The 15551-nt window shown below is 40.0% G+C and overlaps 1 protein-coding gene across 6 annotated transcripts in view; it reads right to left on the minus strand.

Annotated features, from left to right (window-relative positions):
* The window catches only part of nrxn3a (neurexin 3a), a 182444-nt gene that overhangs the window by 86647 nt on the left and 80246 nt on the right, over positions 1-15551 (minus strand). For all 6 annotated transcript variants that reach the window (XR_007033016.1, XR_007033015.1, XM_047341757.1 and 3 more), the window contains exon 7: positions 13306-13467. Coding sequence is in view for 4 of the 6 variants with exons in the window: in XM_047341757.1 (XP_047197713.1) it covers positions 13306-13467 (162 nt within the window). In the remaining 2 variants the exon portion in view is untranslated. The remainder of the gene's footprint in view (positions 1-13305; positions 13468-15551) is intronic.

Consider the following 15551-nt stretch of genomic DNA (forward strand, 5'->3'; position numbering starts at 1 on the left):
CCTGTCTTTGTGTTGAAAACACTCTGAGAGCATCTGAGTCATGTCAGATGTCTGTCTGAGTCACTGTCATCCAGTGACAAGCTGAGGGGAGATGACAACTATTGATCTGTGAAGCCAACGTTTCTTTGTTGTGGCTTGTAAGTGTTTTATAGTTAAAAAATAGCCAGTAGGGTGTTTGAAAGAGCTCAAAATGGAATGCACGAGAATCCAGAAATCTCTCTCTGTCTGTCTGTTCTTCACATTTCTACCAATCGAGTTGAAACTATAGGCGGGGGAAATTCTGACAAGCCTGAGGGAGGTGCAGTGTCGACTGAAGTGTTTTGGATGAGCGGTTATTGAGGCAACACTTACGGTGATGTCACTGTGATATCGCCCCACTGTCATAAGCTGCTCTCAGACATGCACTGAACTCTGGAGACCCTTCGGACTTTCTCCACAGGGGCTGTATGTGTTCCTGTGTTCCCTCCAAAAACGTGGGATCTTCGCAGCACAATCAATAAATGACATCCTGCCTCTGCCTGGCTGCACCACCCTCACCCGAATCCTTTGGAGGATTTGTTGCTGTTGTGAAGGTGTCTGAGCGGAGAATCTCCTGCTGCGTTGTTCATGTGTGAAAGGCAAACTCTGGAGAAAGTCTGGGCCCATTTCTCTGGAGATCCTCTAGTGGTCATGTCGGAAAACGGCTTCATAGTCTCTTAGGTCTTGATCTACTTAAGGTTTGCGCGTGTAAAAACGCGTGCAAACTTGATTTCACGCGCAAAAAAAATATGAAAGCTGATCTACTTATGGTGCACACGAAGGATTGCGTGCAGAATAACACGAGTAGATGCTAATAATTTAATTTAGCACACGCATTGTGATTTACAAAGCCTGAAAATAATTGCGGTGATCAAGCACAGCGTTGTTCACAGATGGCTGCAGTTATTGTGGTGAGGAGGAGACGGCAGGAAGAAGACGGAGAGAACAGGATTTTTCAGAAAGTGAACTGCACCTGCTGCTCAATATTGGTCAGAGGCATCTCTTCCACCGGCCCCCCCATCTGTTTTATTTGCAGATGTTTTATTATGAGCTATTTTTTCTTTTGTTCTTCTTCTTATGTCCTGCCAGCTTCTCTTAATTTCGGAGGTTGTTCTTTTTGTTTTACCCACAGCATTTACTTTCTCGCAGATACTCTCCCATATCGCGTTTCTTTGCATCATATTAATATTTCAAACAACATGTCTGTTTGCCTCTTCCACTAACACCTCCAATTCCATGGCATTAAATTTCACTTTGCTCTTGCGGTCACTCTGCTCTCCGTAATGCTCCATGGCGGAAACCATTTAAATACTACTGCCTCTACCATGTTTGCACCTGTTATCATTTACGCAATTATTTCTAGTAGATTACCCCCAAAATGCCCACAAGCCAAATGTGCAATCTGTTATAATGCACACGCAATTTAGCACTCTTTATTTGGGACCTCAGTAGATCAGGCCCTTAGACTTCAATCCTTAATATGTCAGAACATTGAAACCTTTTCTCCATGGTTCTGCATCACAGCTTCCTGTAATTATGCATAGTTAGCACCATACTATCTGATCCCAAATGTTTTAATTAATTAATATGGATGACAGTATGTAAGGCTTATGAGCACAATATTTGAATGCTTGATTGGGAAATTATAAATGCATCTATCATATATATATATCAGAGTGTATATCAGAGTGAATTATCCTTACACACAAAAGCCGAGCCTATCAAGAAGCAGAGGCTACAGAGCTAGACAGAGGCATGCAGAATATACAATTTTCAGAATGTTATGACAAATGCAGAATGTGCAAAAGGTGGTGTGTCAGCAACAATCTTATAATGTTAACGTGCATCTGTGCATTTTACGTTTGATGGTTTACATCCTGCAGAACAATGATACATATCACAAAACATCTGTTATATTATGATGACTCCTGGGAACATGAATGTGTTACTTAGCTATATGAGGGGAGGCTACATGCAAAATGCCTTAAGCCTGCATGAACTACATTCGACTGGTAATAACTACAATCCCTAAAGAACTCTAATGGCACCTCAACACAAAATGATCGTACAACGGCCGCATAAAGGACAACAAAAGACAGGATGCAGGCAGTCGATTGTGTACAGATCCTGTCTGCACATAGAACAGAAGCTATAGAAATATGTCACCTCAGCAAACATGAGATCTGCAGCTGAGTTCAAAAGGGAGGAAACACAATACTACTATCACTGGCTGAAATGTCAAATCAATTTAGATGACTGTATTTAGACATTTGTAAAGGGAAGTGTAAAATACTGACATTAGTTCGAGTTGGCATGAGTTGTTCAGCTTGTTCATGGATTGGACAAGACATTTGTGATTACTATAAATCACTCACATCTCAGACACTCATATCTTGGTTTTATTTGTGGAACATGAAGCACAACGTTGTCTTCGATTCTGAAAATGTTTCCTCGCATGACAAGGATTTTATAAATGTAGTCTTGTCACCAAGTTCAGGATGGTTCTCTTGCTCTCTCTCTCTCTCTCCCTCACACACACACACACACACACACACACACACACACACACACACACACACACACACACACACACACACACACACACACACACACACACATTCCCCTGTTACCCTGCTTGCTGATAAAATACACCATAATTCATATAAAATGTGGCTCTGGACTAGAGGGGGAAGGAGGGTATAGGAGGAGGGAATGGAGGGTGTAGCTGACAATTTGACAAGTCACTTTAAGGTCCCTGCCACCGCTAAACAATCATAGCAAGGGGCCTTTCAACATGCAAAGGGAGCTTTATCAGCACGCTGCAGATGCAGGCTGCAGGTTAACATGAGAATAAGGTATTAACAGAGACTGATAGCAGACTGAGGGATATCCACACACACACACACACACACACACACACACACACACACACACACACACACACACACACACACACACACACACACACACACACACACAACAAAACATAGAGTTAGTATACATATATGCAAACAAATATAATAAAAATATGTACAGTATAATATACCCAAATACTATATACTCAACAGGCACTTAACCTGGAACACCTGTACACCTACTCAATCATGCATTTATCCAAGTGCGTTGCATTAAATCCTGCAGACACTATAATAATGGATGGAGGCAGAGTGGTGTAGTGGTTAGCAGTTCTACGACCTTCCTCCAACAGTCCAAGGACATTCAGGTGAACTGGCAACTCCATATTTTCTGTAGCTGTGAAAAACACACGTTCACAGTCATAGTCTCTATATGTTGCCCCTGTGATAGAATGGCCTCCTGCACAGTTTTAACCGATCTCAGTGGCTTTGACTGTGGTGTGAGTTTAGGTTCCAGTTATTGCCAATTTCTTGGTAAAAGGATGTCTTGCCAACATCTAAACAAAGCATGTTTGTAAATACTAAACACCATTAAAAAATGCATAATGTTTCAAACAAATGCCCAAGAATATTCTAATACATTATGATTTTGATAGAAAATCAACAGGACAACAATAATTTGGCACAATCACTCCACCATGATTGTGCTGAGTAGTTACGCTCAAATGACTTGATTAAGTTGCCCTCCATGACAGCAGGTGGTGCTGTAAATAGATTTATTAAGTGTTGATTTATTTATACTGTACTTATATATTGTATAAGTACAGAGAGACTATGTTTGTTTGTACAAAGAGAGAGAAGTATGTTTGTACAGAGAGAGAGAGAGAGAGAGAGCGAGAGAGAGAGAGAGAGTCAGAGTTTGGTGCAACAGAAAGCTATTGAAAATGTCTGACAATGGCCAAATGATAGAAATCCATCATGCATTATCTTTTGCAGCAGACCTCCACACACACAAACACACACACACACACACACACACACACACACACACACACACACACACACACACACACACACACACACTTTTTCAGTGTGTGAAAATATAATATTATTCTTAATAATAATATAATAATAATAATAATAATAGTAACATTAATAATAATATAATAATAATAACCTGCATTATCTGCACTTATCCACACAAGGTTACTAAATGCCTTACAAAATACGTGGCATCTTCTTCTTTGTCTGGTTTATTAATGGGTGGCAACCAACGTCAAGGTGCATTACCGCCATCTACTACTTTATTTCTCTTTGCCAGATCGCCCCTAGATCTGACATCTTGATCAGAGTCAAAAGCTGTCCCATTTAAGAAACTACATAAAATGCAGTTGCAATAAAAGTAAGATGAAAAGGAATAAAGGGAGTTAAAACAATAGCACCAGAATTACAAATTGCATGTTAAAAATGCTTTCCTATAAAAAATTATTTTGAGCAGTGATATAGCTAGATAGTTAGTCAGTTGGGAGTTCCAGAGCCTCAGGGCCCTGAAAGAGAAAGCCAGGACACCCTGAGTAGCCAGCCCTGAGTGGCTGATCTCAGGTTTGTAGGGAATGTAGGGAGTCAAAAGCTCCGAAATGCAAATAGTTGAAAGTTATTAAAAGAATCTTAAATCAAGTTTAACTGGCAACAAGTGTAGGGATGCAAGGATTGGCGTGATATGAGACCTACAGATTGTTTAAGTTAAAGGGGACATAGCATGCAAATTCCACTTTGTTAGTGCTTCTACACGTTAATGTGGGTATCTGGCATGTCTACCAACCCAAAAACTCTGGGGAAAAAACACTTGTGCGTTTTGTTATGGTTCCTCTAAGTCAGAAACGTCATGCTTGAGTGACTCGATTGAGCTTCCTGGGTTTTGTGTCGTAACAAGGCACTGGAAGTCTCCCTACATGGCTGAAGTTGTCTGGCTTGAAAGACAAGTAGATTTGGGTGTCATCAGCAAAGGAATGATATGATATCCCATTAAAATACCTGATGATGGTTACCTGGTTTCCTAATGGCAGCATGTACAGGGAAAATATGATGGGACCAAGAATAGAACCTTGTGGTCCCCCCTGCACATCAGTGGAGCCAAGGATGAGACATTATTTCCAATAGAAACAGAAAATTATCTGTCTCAGAGATAAGACTGGAACTATCTGAGGGCAGTTCCGCATATACCAACACACTGTTTTAGTCTATTGATGAGAATGTTATAATTGATGGTGTCAAATGCGGCACTGAGGTCAAGTAGCAGTAAGACAGAGCCATCACCATAGACTGGCCATCACCAGCATCAACAGACATCAATAAATCATTTTTAATCTTAAGGAGAGCTGTTTCGGTATTGTGTCATGTGCAAAATCTAGACTGGAAGATATCAAAATAGTATCATTGTCACACACAGCTAAAACACCAGCTGAACAAGGGTTGTATTCAATTTTGGCAATTTTTGCAGCCAAAGCAACATTTCATTGTTAGCATCCAAAACTTCCACAAGAGAGAGAGAAACTGATGTGGCCACATACAATAAAGCATGGGACATCAAACCTTACAAGTACAATGGCTGTAATGCAAAATACAGGGGAAGGTTTTATAATGATCTGCCTTTGAATATCAGTGTTTATGTTGGGATTGTGCCTGGAGCTGACATTTTGTCCTGAGGCTAGTGTTTGACTAAAGATTATGAGAGAGTTATAGGAGGGCTTCCTCTCAAACACAATTTCTCACCGTGTTCTGCCTCACTGGATTTTGATACATTTCTTGTGATTTTCAGAGTAGCGATTCCACCACACAGTTCGTGTGAAGCATTTAATTAGAAGATTAATAAACAACACATTCTCAACAGTGAATTTGTTTTGAAGATAATGTAATGATAACTTAATTCTGTCTTTTAGTGAAAGAATACAAAATCTTGCATGTGGCAAGTCCCTTTTTTATGGTTTTGTATAGTCATTGGTTCTTCTCAGTACGGATTAGGGAAATACATTAGCTTGATCTTTCCATAACCTTAACCAAAGTGCTTCGGTTTTCTAAACCCGACCACAGACAAGTCTGAGGTTGTGAGCTCCAGTCTCACGTGTGTTGCTCCACCTTGACCACCTCCACCCACACCATGTGTATGATTCTGGTGTGGTACATGAATGTAGCGCTTCATTCACTCACAAGACCATTGCCTCTGAGCATCAATACAGCCAGTGATTACACTGTACTGCACAATGAAAAGTACATAAAAAGAATGTACAGGAGACACGGTAGGAATACAGGGCATCGTAATCCTGCCTCTTCTGCATCCCACAACAACAAAGAAAAGGGGGGTGGCTCTCTCAGTCAGACACAAGGAACAGCGTCCATCACCATCTCAGTCTCCTGCTGCATCCAAAAACATCACACAACTCTAATATAAAGTGTGCATTTACCTCTGCATCATGCGTAATTTTTGGACTACCATTTAGCATGAATCCTACAATCCTGCTATAACGGGTAAGTCAACATCATACACAAGAGATAGAGAGAGGGATGTCTGTGTTTGTGTGTGTGTGAGAGCACTGGGAGACAGAAACATTTATCATCCCCATATGTCTGCGGCTGCCTTGCCCATGAATTTCCTCCCTACTGACAGCGTGTAGCGTGTGTGGCACATGTGTATGTGTTGCACATACGGCTCTGCAGAAATGACAATTGCCCAGGTCACAAAGAACTACCCGCTAACTTCTCAACATTATACAAGAATGCCATCAGCTGCCACTAACACCACATACTGTGTGTGTGCAAGTGGGAGTTTTCAATTTACTCTGTCAGTGCACGTATATATTTCATGCATGTAATAAGAAGAGATTTTTAATTCAATAAAGTAGAAGGCTGGTAATAGTGCTAGAGAAAAAAATGTCTTATCCTACATATACATGTTGCTGTAGCCTCATGTAGACACACCAGCAAAAAGCACTTAACATTCAGTGTTAGTACTGTAGTATTATCAGTCACATGGTCTCGCCATGAGTGTTTTGCCAGATCAGAGCTTTTGCAGTATGTGGTATTGCCCACAGGGTGGCAGCATTTCCTTTGCTGAGCATCCAATCTGAGCTGGATCCTCCTTAGTCTGATGAAATATAGAAATAGATCCTCAGACTGTGGCTGGTGGTGCTTTTATACATTGGTTTGATTCATTAGATGAAGTCAAACCTTTCTTACCACTTCAGGACATCTTCAAGCATAAACCCTGACCTTTTCTGGATCAGTTGACTTAATGAGGACCAAAGCTGGCTCCTAATGAGGCAAAATGTAATTTAGTTGAGGCTAGGGTCAGGTTACGTTAAGGTTTGGGTTAGGAAATTAATGACAAATTAATTATAAAGTACGGATATTCAGGCCCAGTCTTATAATTTTATTTCCATATAATCTTTTAAATACACCAAGTCGTCCAAGCTGAATGATCATATAGGTCGTCTGTCCCTTCTGATACAACCTATGGGGGCAGGCATACAACCGTCATCATGGTAACAATAATAAAAACATGGTTTAGGTTGTGGAACAATCATGGGTTAAAGAAACAACACAGATTATTGGTTTCACAAAGGAAACCAACATACTGTATCTCCTTGAAATGGCCCACACAGGGTCCAAAGAATCAATCTAGCACACAGACAAATTAAAAGGCTTCCTTTTCAACATAATGGAGCATTATGCAGCTGAAGAGCCACATGTTTTTCTTCAGGATTTGGTGGAAACCAAACCAATGCTTAAATAGTGACATTTGCACTGAAGACTGTAATGAACAAATGTTGCTCTCTATCTTTGTCCACAGGAATGTTGGTCAGCAGTGGTCAGCACTGTCACCTCGCAGCAAGAAGGTTCTCGGTCTGAATGCCAGCTCAGTCAAGGCTTGTCTGTGTCAAGCTTGGATGTTCTCCCCAAGTTTCCATGGGTTTTCACCCACAGTCCACCCTGGGGTAGGGTTAAAAAAACAATCGACCATAGCTCATGTAGCAGCCCTCTCCCCCAATGTTAAAGGATAAGCGGAAAAGATAATGGATGGATCTCAGGATTTTGAAAGTGCCAAGTGGAAAAGAAGCAAATTCAATAATGTAGTTTTTAGTAAAACTGCATAAGAAGTGACATATCAGAAGTAAACCTACTCATTATGCAGCAGAATTACCCTTGTTTTGTGTTATTATGAGTCATGAATGTGTGCACAGCTTTTAACCTTGTGGTTAATATTACACAGGATTGAACAAAATCAAATGATGTGTATTTTTGACATTATAAAAATGTAAATTTAGATTGAAAGTGTAAATTAAAACATACAAAGATTTACTATAGCTGTAAAATAAATACAGTGGTGTACAGTCACACTCACCTGAACGCGTTGGAAGCTTCAACAGAAATGATTCTAATTCATTCTATTGCTTCGCTTTGTTTGCGTTGCGTTGTGTTGTAAAGGTGAAGCTGAGAAAAGCTCAACTCCTGAGATGCAGGGGCAGCTGGGACACCAAGCTAACCTTGCCACAAAGTCGGCCATGAAAGACACATTTCTACAGACGGCTGTGTTGCAGTCGTACATATGTGTTCTGTAAGAAGTACATTGAATAGAAATATAGAGCAAGAACCAAGTACAGTACTTGAGTAAATTACCAGTATTTGGTTAAATTCCACCACTGTTTGTTTGGTTCCACAGGGATATGAGTAAAACATCTGTGACTCCCTCTTGAAAATATGGAGAACTAAACTTAATAACAGGTCATGACACTGAACTGCTTTTGGTCTAATTTAGTTTTGTTTTTAAATCTCATTTTGCCAAAATGTTTTTAATGCAGTAGAGTAATATACTTAAGAGTGGTCAAAATGCTATGAAAATATTTTTTATTACAGTAGCAAGCTCTGTTACTACAGGAAGAAAGTGAGAATAACAGTCGTTGTGTTTGCTCATCCTTCGTGCACTGTCTGTGAACCAGTCCTTTGTGCTTCTTTGCTGGCTACAGTATACAGGCACAGTCAGAGGCCTCCATGTGAGGGGATGATGGAGGTGTAATGACAATGACAATTATAGCAATTATGTGTTATTGTAGGCCATTATGTATTTTGTAGGTTTGGAGATGTAGGCTTTCTCTGTAATTGCTGGCTTATGAAAGGCATAACAATCATGCGCCAGCCAACCACAGGGGCTACCAAGGGCGACCAGTACCTGGTGCCATGGTAACAAAACATTTATCCATAATGCCACTCTGTGATGGCGAGGACAAGAGCATTGGCAGCAGGCAAATTAGCCTTAATGGCAAGGAGTGGAGGACGCGAGGGTGCTGGACAGCAGAGGCAGAGCTGGTGGGTTCTGCAGATGTGTGGGTGAGTAGCATGTGTGCGACTGTATAAGAGAGAGGGTATGAGGACAATCTTTCAGACAGGGTGTGTTTGTGTGTGTGAGACCATTGAGCATAGATTCATGTGAGTTATAGTGTAACATCTGATGCCATGCAGGAGAACAATAGTTCTCATTAGTAGTCTTAATAGTTTCATCTAACTAACTGTCCATTGGACGTCTGATGAATGTGATGGGAGTGAAATTCTAATTTCTTGGAAATGAACTGCTGGTTGCTGATGTCTTTAGATTGACTAAATTTATAATTATTGCTCATGACAACAAACATCACCTGTGATAACTGATTAATCACTTAAGTCATTTGTGGTGAGAAAACATATTTTCAATCATGTATGAATCTTTTTCCTTTATTTTTACACACTTACACTATTGTACATATGTAGCAAATATACTGTAAGTGAAAGGCTGGTCCTGAAAAATATAAACCCACAAACACACATTATGATTTGAAGATAGTAGTAAACAGTGTGTGATCAGAAATGTATGAATTTGTGTGTGATTTATGATGTTGCACTGTTTTCATATCCCTGTTTCATAAATCAACACTGAAACACAAGTGTGATGCTCATGCACAGTTTTTAGGTTGGATATTACTGAATATATGAGTGTGTGTGTGTGTGTCCGCACCAGCCCACATGAAAAGGTCTTTGTGTCTCATAATTGTAAAGTGACAACAACATTATCCTTGTGAGAACTCAAACCTAATGGGCATGTTTGGGTGTTCGTGTCTCTATTTGCATGTGGACGTGTGTGTGTGTGTGTGTGTGTGTGTGTGTGTGTGTGTGTGTGTGTGTGTGTGTGTGTGTGTGTGTGTGTGTGTTTGTGTGTGTGTGTGAGGGGTGGGGGGTACAGAGAATTGCAAACCTGCCCAGCATGGCACAGAGCAGGAAGTAGGCCAGAGGGGGATTAAAGGGCTACTGCACCATGTCCTCCCTCTCCCTGCAGCATGTATGACGCTGTGTACTCTGTGTGTGTGTGTGTGTGTATACATGTGTGTTTGTACGTGTGTGTGTACGTGTGTGTGTGACGGAGAAAGCTGGGTCCCTGCTGCCATGCTGCAGCAACTGGCTCCAGTCAAGTACTATGGTATGACATCATCAGCTTGAGAGAACAATATATTTGTGTGTTTGTGTGCATGTGGCCTACGTGTGTGTGTTTTTGGTTTAGCTCAGTGTGGTAACTGTTAGTATAACACAAGCAACTTCAACATAACTTTCATCAGGCCCAGTGCTGCTGAGACTCCACTGACATTTAAACGGTAAATGTATTTATTTATGTATTTATATAGCACTCTTTCTAGTCTTGATGACAACTCAAACTGCTTTAAAGTACAGTTTATTTCCATTCACCCATACATTCATACAGTGCATCCATGGTGCATTTACAGTGCATTTACTATGAGGGGCAAATCAGGGTTCAGTATCTTGCCCAAGGACACTTCGGCATGCAGACGGGGAGGACTGGGAATTGAACCGCCAACCTTCTGGTTAGAGGTCGACCGCCTTATACCAGTATTTCTATATGTAAAACTTAATAAAACTTTGCAGATTACAAAAAGTCTTGTCAACCTTTATCCGTTCTCAGTTTTCTGTCTTTTCTGCAAACTGTTATTTTTAGCTGCAATATGTGCACATTTTATGTAAGTTTATAGTAGAGGTCTTACATGTAGAAATTTGAATTATAATATTGAAATGTCCTTTCTGAAGATAGTTTAATTGGGAATGTCTTGTTTGTGTCTGAAGAATGAATTGGAGCAGTTGAACAACCGATTCTATTTGAACGCTGAAGAGAGAGTCCGTTCAGCTGAAAACAGCTGAAGTGTCATTTGAAGTTTTAGTGACAAATAAGATGTAAGTACTGAAAACAGATAAGGTGTGAGCACTGGAGGCAGCTGAAATGTCAGTTGGGATGTGAGCACCGATCCCGGTTGAACTCACTCAGCTGGAGTGTCAGAAGAACAAGATCTGGAAGTTTAAGTTTAATTCACACAGATATTTAAATCATAACCATTTTTGAAGTTTTATGAAAGATTTAGATATATTTCTAGAGGGAAAAACCCATTGTATCTCGATAACAGCATGACCCAGTAGATGTGTGTGTATTTATCTGCGCAGACCCTGTCCTTTGTCTGTACTTTCTTATTTTCCACTTATTTTGCTGTGTTCAGGAAATTTCTACACCACAAATGTTGTGTGTGTAGCCACCAACCAATAACAGGGTACAGGGTCTTAGGAGGTGGGACGACATCACTCTCTCTCTCTCGCTCTGCTTTGCTATGATGTGTAAAGAGCTTCAGGTCTGTGCCTTCACCTTAGACTGTATATACAGACATACATATTGACCGCCCCCTAGTGTCGGGCTGCAGTATAGGTCATAAACTTTGCCCCCTTGATTTTTTAACAGACGGGCCATGAAAATACATGCAATACTTCTTTTTTCCAAAGATGATTTCTTTCATGTAAGGTACCAGTGCAGTGGCCGCCCTAAACCTGTCTGTTTGGAATGGGCTGTTCTCTTGGCCTGTGGTTATGCACCGGAGCTACTTCAGAACTATTCTTTGACATTTGAGAGTCCTCCTCAAACAGTCCCACGACACACTTGTTTGCTGAACGTTGTGTGCTTAGCTTTTTATATCCAGTCTATGGTGCAGAGTGAAGAAATAAAACATTGCTTCCTACCTGGTTTATCTGCAGTGAAGACTTTCAATGTTTTGAAATGAAACTGTGAATGATTTACTGAACTGCTGTTATTTTTCCATACATTGCATGTCGGATATTTCAGAGGTTTGTTGAGCAGTTGACATTCAGACCCAAGTTCTCTACTTTTCAAAATAAAAGCTTATACTTTAAAGTTAAAGCGATTAAATAATGATGCTGCAATGAAAGAGAGAAGGCTACCAGTTGCCGACCAGTGCTGAAGTTTATCCAAAGACGTAGAAGAAGACATGTTGAACTCGGTCCACAGACTGTTACCATTTGAATGGTCCGTTGTGTAGGATTTTGGTGGATCAACAGTCAGAAATGTAATATATTGTTCATAGTTGTGTCGTGTATAAACACCTCAAACTAAGAATTTAGTTTTCATCATCCTCACAATGAAGTATCAAGGATTGGGTCATGTTCCACAGAGTCAGCCATGTTGCACGGTCATGTTTCTTCAGTAGCCCTGAACAGACAAACTAAACGCTCTTGGGGGCCTTTAGATTTTTTGCCTTTATTACTTGGAACGTGTGGCAACAGGTTTTCAGTTGCTCTGTATCTTTAAGGTCTGCACCACGTTTTAAATGAACGCGCTGACTCCAGCCTATAGGAACTGTTTCAAAAGAGCTAACACAGCACAATATGTTTGAACTGAAACAAACAGATTGAAGTTGAAAGCCTCCTTACATTTAACAGAAAGGCTACAGATTTAGAAACACTATTGTTCTTTAGAACAAAGTGATTGGCTCAGTATGATACACTTTAGAAGCATGGTCATTTTCACTGCAGCCACAGCAGGGAATAATTGCACTGGACCTATAGCTCAGTCCTACATGACATGCCCACAAAGAGTTACTGTCTAACTCTTCACGTCTACAGGGTCTTACAGCCACTTCTATCGCACTGTTCTGGTTTTATGACACTTAGGGTATTATATGGTTGAATGCTCATACCACTTACATTTTTAAGATCTGATAAACCCACAGAACACAACCAGCCCAGCACCAAACAGCTGACAGGCTAAGTTAGACTCGAATGAAAAGGTAAATTTTAAACAGAAAAAGACAATGTTCAGATTGACTACAACAACTTTTATCCAGTGAACTGAAGCAAAACACCAGTATGAAGATAATTACTCTCAGTATGTTTCTCTTTCTTTTCCCAATTTGTAATTTAAAGCCTCTTTGTCCCAGTTTCCAAATCCAGCCTGACAAGTTATACTAAAAATTGATAATACATTTAAAAGATATACAACAAAACAGCTCCCACTACACCAGCATCACATTCACTCTCACAAACGAAATATCAGGTACTTTACCTCCTTGAGACAGCCCATGAAGTTGTTGCTGACTGGAGAACCGGGCAGGTCAGCGGTGCTGGGGCTTCCACCCACATAAAAGAAGTCATCTGATCCCAGCATGGTGTAGTCCTCCTGGGTGTAACCTGTGGTCGTCAGAATCCCGTCCACTGATATTGTCACCTGATAATGAGGAGTGAACAGTGAGGGTGGAAATACAAGTTTTTTTCCCCCCATTTGACTGTAAGGATAGATATAATCACTCTGAGCTATGCGAATTTTAAATCTCAGACCCTGTGACGTTTTATCTCTGTTACGGATCGAACGCTGCCAGGCCAAAATAGTTTTTTGGCGAATTAGTCTAAGTTAAAACTCTTGATGGGCATGCAAGGTTAGTAAAACAAAACAAAACGTTGACTGGGTAAACTTAGCTTTAGACACTGACAAACATGGATTCATATTTATCTTCATTCCACAAACCATGTGGTGTTTATCATTCTATGTGAACTTCTTTTGTGTCTGAATATAAGTGAGGGAGAAAAGAAACCAAGAAAGACACTGACATGCAGGAAAAAAAAACACAAAAAAGACAAACCATTAAAGGAGGGAGGAGTTAGTGTCACAGCACATAAAACCAAACACAAACATGCAGGACAGGACACAGAGAATGGAATATGTGACAATATTTCTGCCATAACCGAACGTCTGACCAGCAGATGTGGAAGGAAGCTCAGCAGTTCATTACCTGAGGAATTCATGTTGTTCTTCTGTATAGTTTATTAGTTCACCGCTATATCTATATGACAGCTAAATTTACCATTTACAGGTTGAGACTTCAAAACATAGGCTATGAGTAGTTTATGAGCTGTAACATATTGTTATAGTTAAACTACCATTGTATATAAAGCATTGAAAGTTTCTTCAAAGTCAATTAGACTCAACGATTAAATGTTGCTTACACAACAGTAATAATAACACTCCAATATTGTATAACACATTCACATTTAGTCCATTCTGCATAAAAACAAAGTAACTTTCAACACTAGGCCTATATATAAGTTAACTCCTAGCTGAACATGCTTTCTTGCTTTGAGCAGGTGGTGGTGATGGTCACTCGCCAAGCGCTTGAGCCATCGTTGTGTTTACAAGACAAGACCTTATAATGCTCCCCCTGAGCAGTAGATATATTATTAAGTGACAGTTTTCATCGACAGAAACATTTGCTTTGAAAGATAAATCTGTGATCCTACAGTTATGCTTTGTTAACATCCGCTTTCATATTCTCCTAGAATGTTGAATCCATTTATACGCCAGCCAAAATGCTTATAGTGTTAGTAGTATTGGTAGTTAATCAGTTTTCTCCAACAGTATTGGTTGCCACATATTTTCAGGAGCATGAATGAAGATGAAAGTCAAGTGTGAGGAGGATTTGGTCCATGCACTTGTATTGTACAGTTCCAGTGATTGTTTCTCTCTTTTGGTACTTCTGACAGCTTAGACAATAATATCGCCCCAAAAACATTTACCAGCAGAATCTGGAATGAAACAAATTCCGTAAAACCCTCGAGGGTAAAACCCAAGCAAACACCTAGAAGAAAAAGTGATGGGTGACCGAAAAAAGGAAACGATTAAAAACAGAAAGGTACAAAAACAATGTGAGTGGATGAACCAGGTAAAGGACGGAGGGACAAGGAAAGTAAAGTAATCATGAAAACACATTAGGGAATAATTTCTTGATGTAGAGAAGACTAATAAAGCAAAGGAAAAAGTACACAGCAAACCAAAAGATGACAATAAGAATGATATCTACCATACAGTGGAGTTTGTTTACCATAGCGTATCCAATGCCTGTTTGCTTTGCAGGAAGGTGGGGTAGGCAAGTGTGTTAATACATAAAAACAAATCAAATGAAAAATGTATGATGAAAAATGAGAGTTATTACAAGTGTTAGTACAAAAATGGTTCATTTCACCAAGTGCATTAAAGGGGAGCTGTATCAGGACAGACTTTAACAGAAGTGAGAGTGAAAAGACTGGAAAAGAAATCGGGGCCTTGTTTCCCAAAAGGTAAAGATGTGTCTAAACTGTCATCTACAGTTCTTACATTTGTGGTGTCTTTCTTAAAAGCATTTGGTAGAACAGTACCAAGTCAATCGAGGCATGTTTAATGGATTTGTGTAAAAACTCAACAAATTTAAAGGATTGGGGCCATCTATAGTCAGGTGATATTCTATATTTGATCTTATTGTCAATACATTCAAAAGCCTA

This window comes from Hippoglossus stenolepis, chromosome 10 (genome assembly GCF_022539355.2).
Source record: "Hippoglossus stenolepis isolate QCI-W04-F060 chromosome 10, HSTE1.2, whole genome shotgun sequence".
In the NCBI taxonomy this organism is placed as follows: domain Eukaryota; kingdom Metazoa; phylum Chordata; class Actinopteri; order Pleuronectiformes; family Pleuronectidae; genus Hippoglossus; species Hippoglossus stenolepis.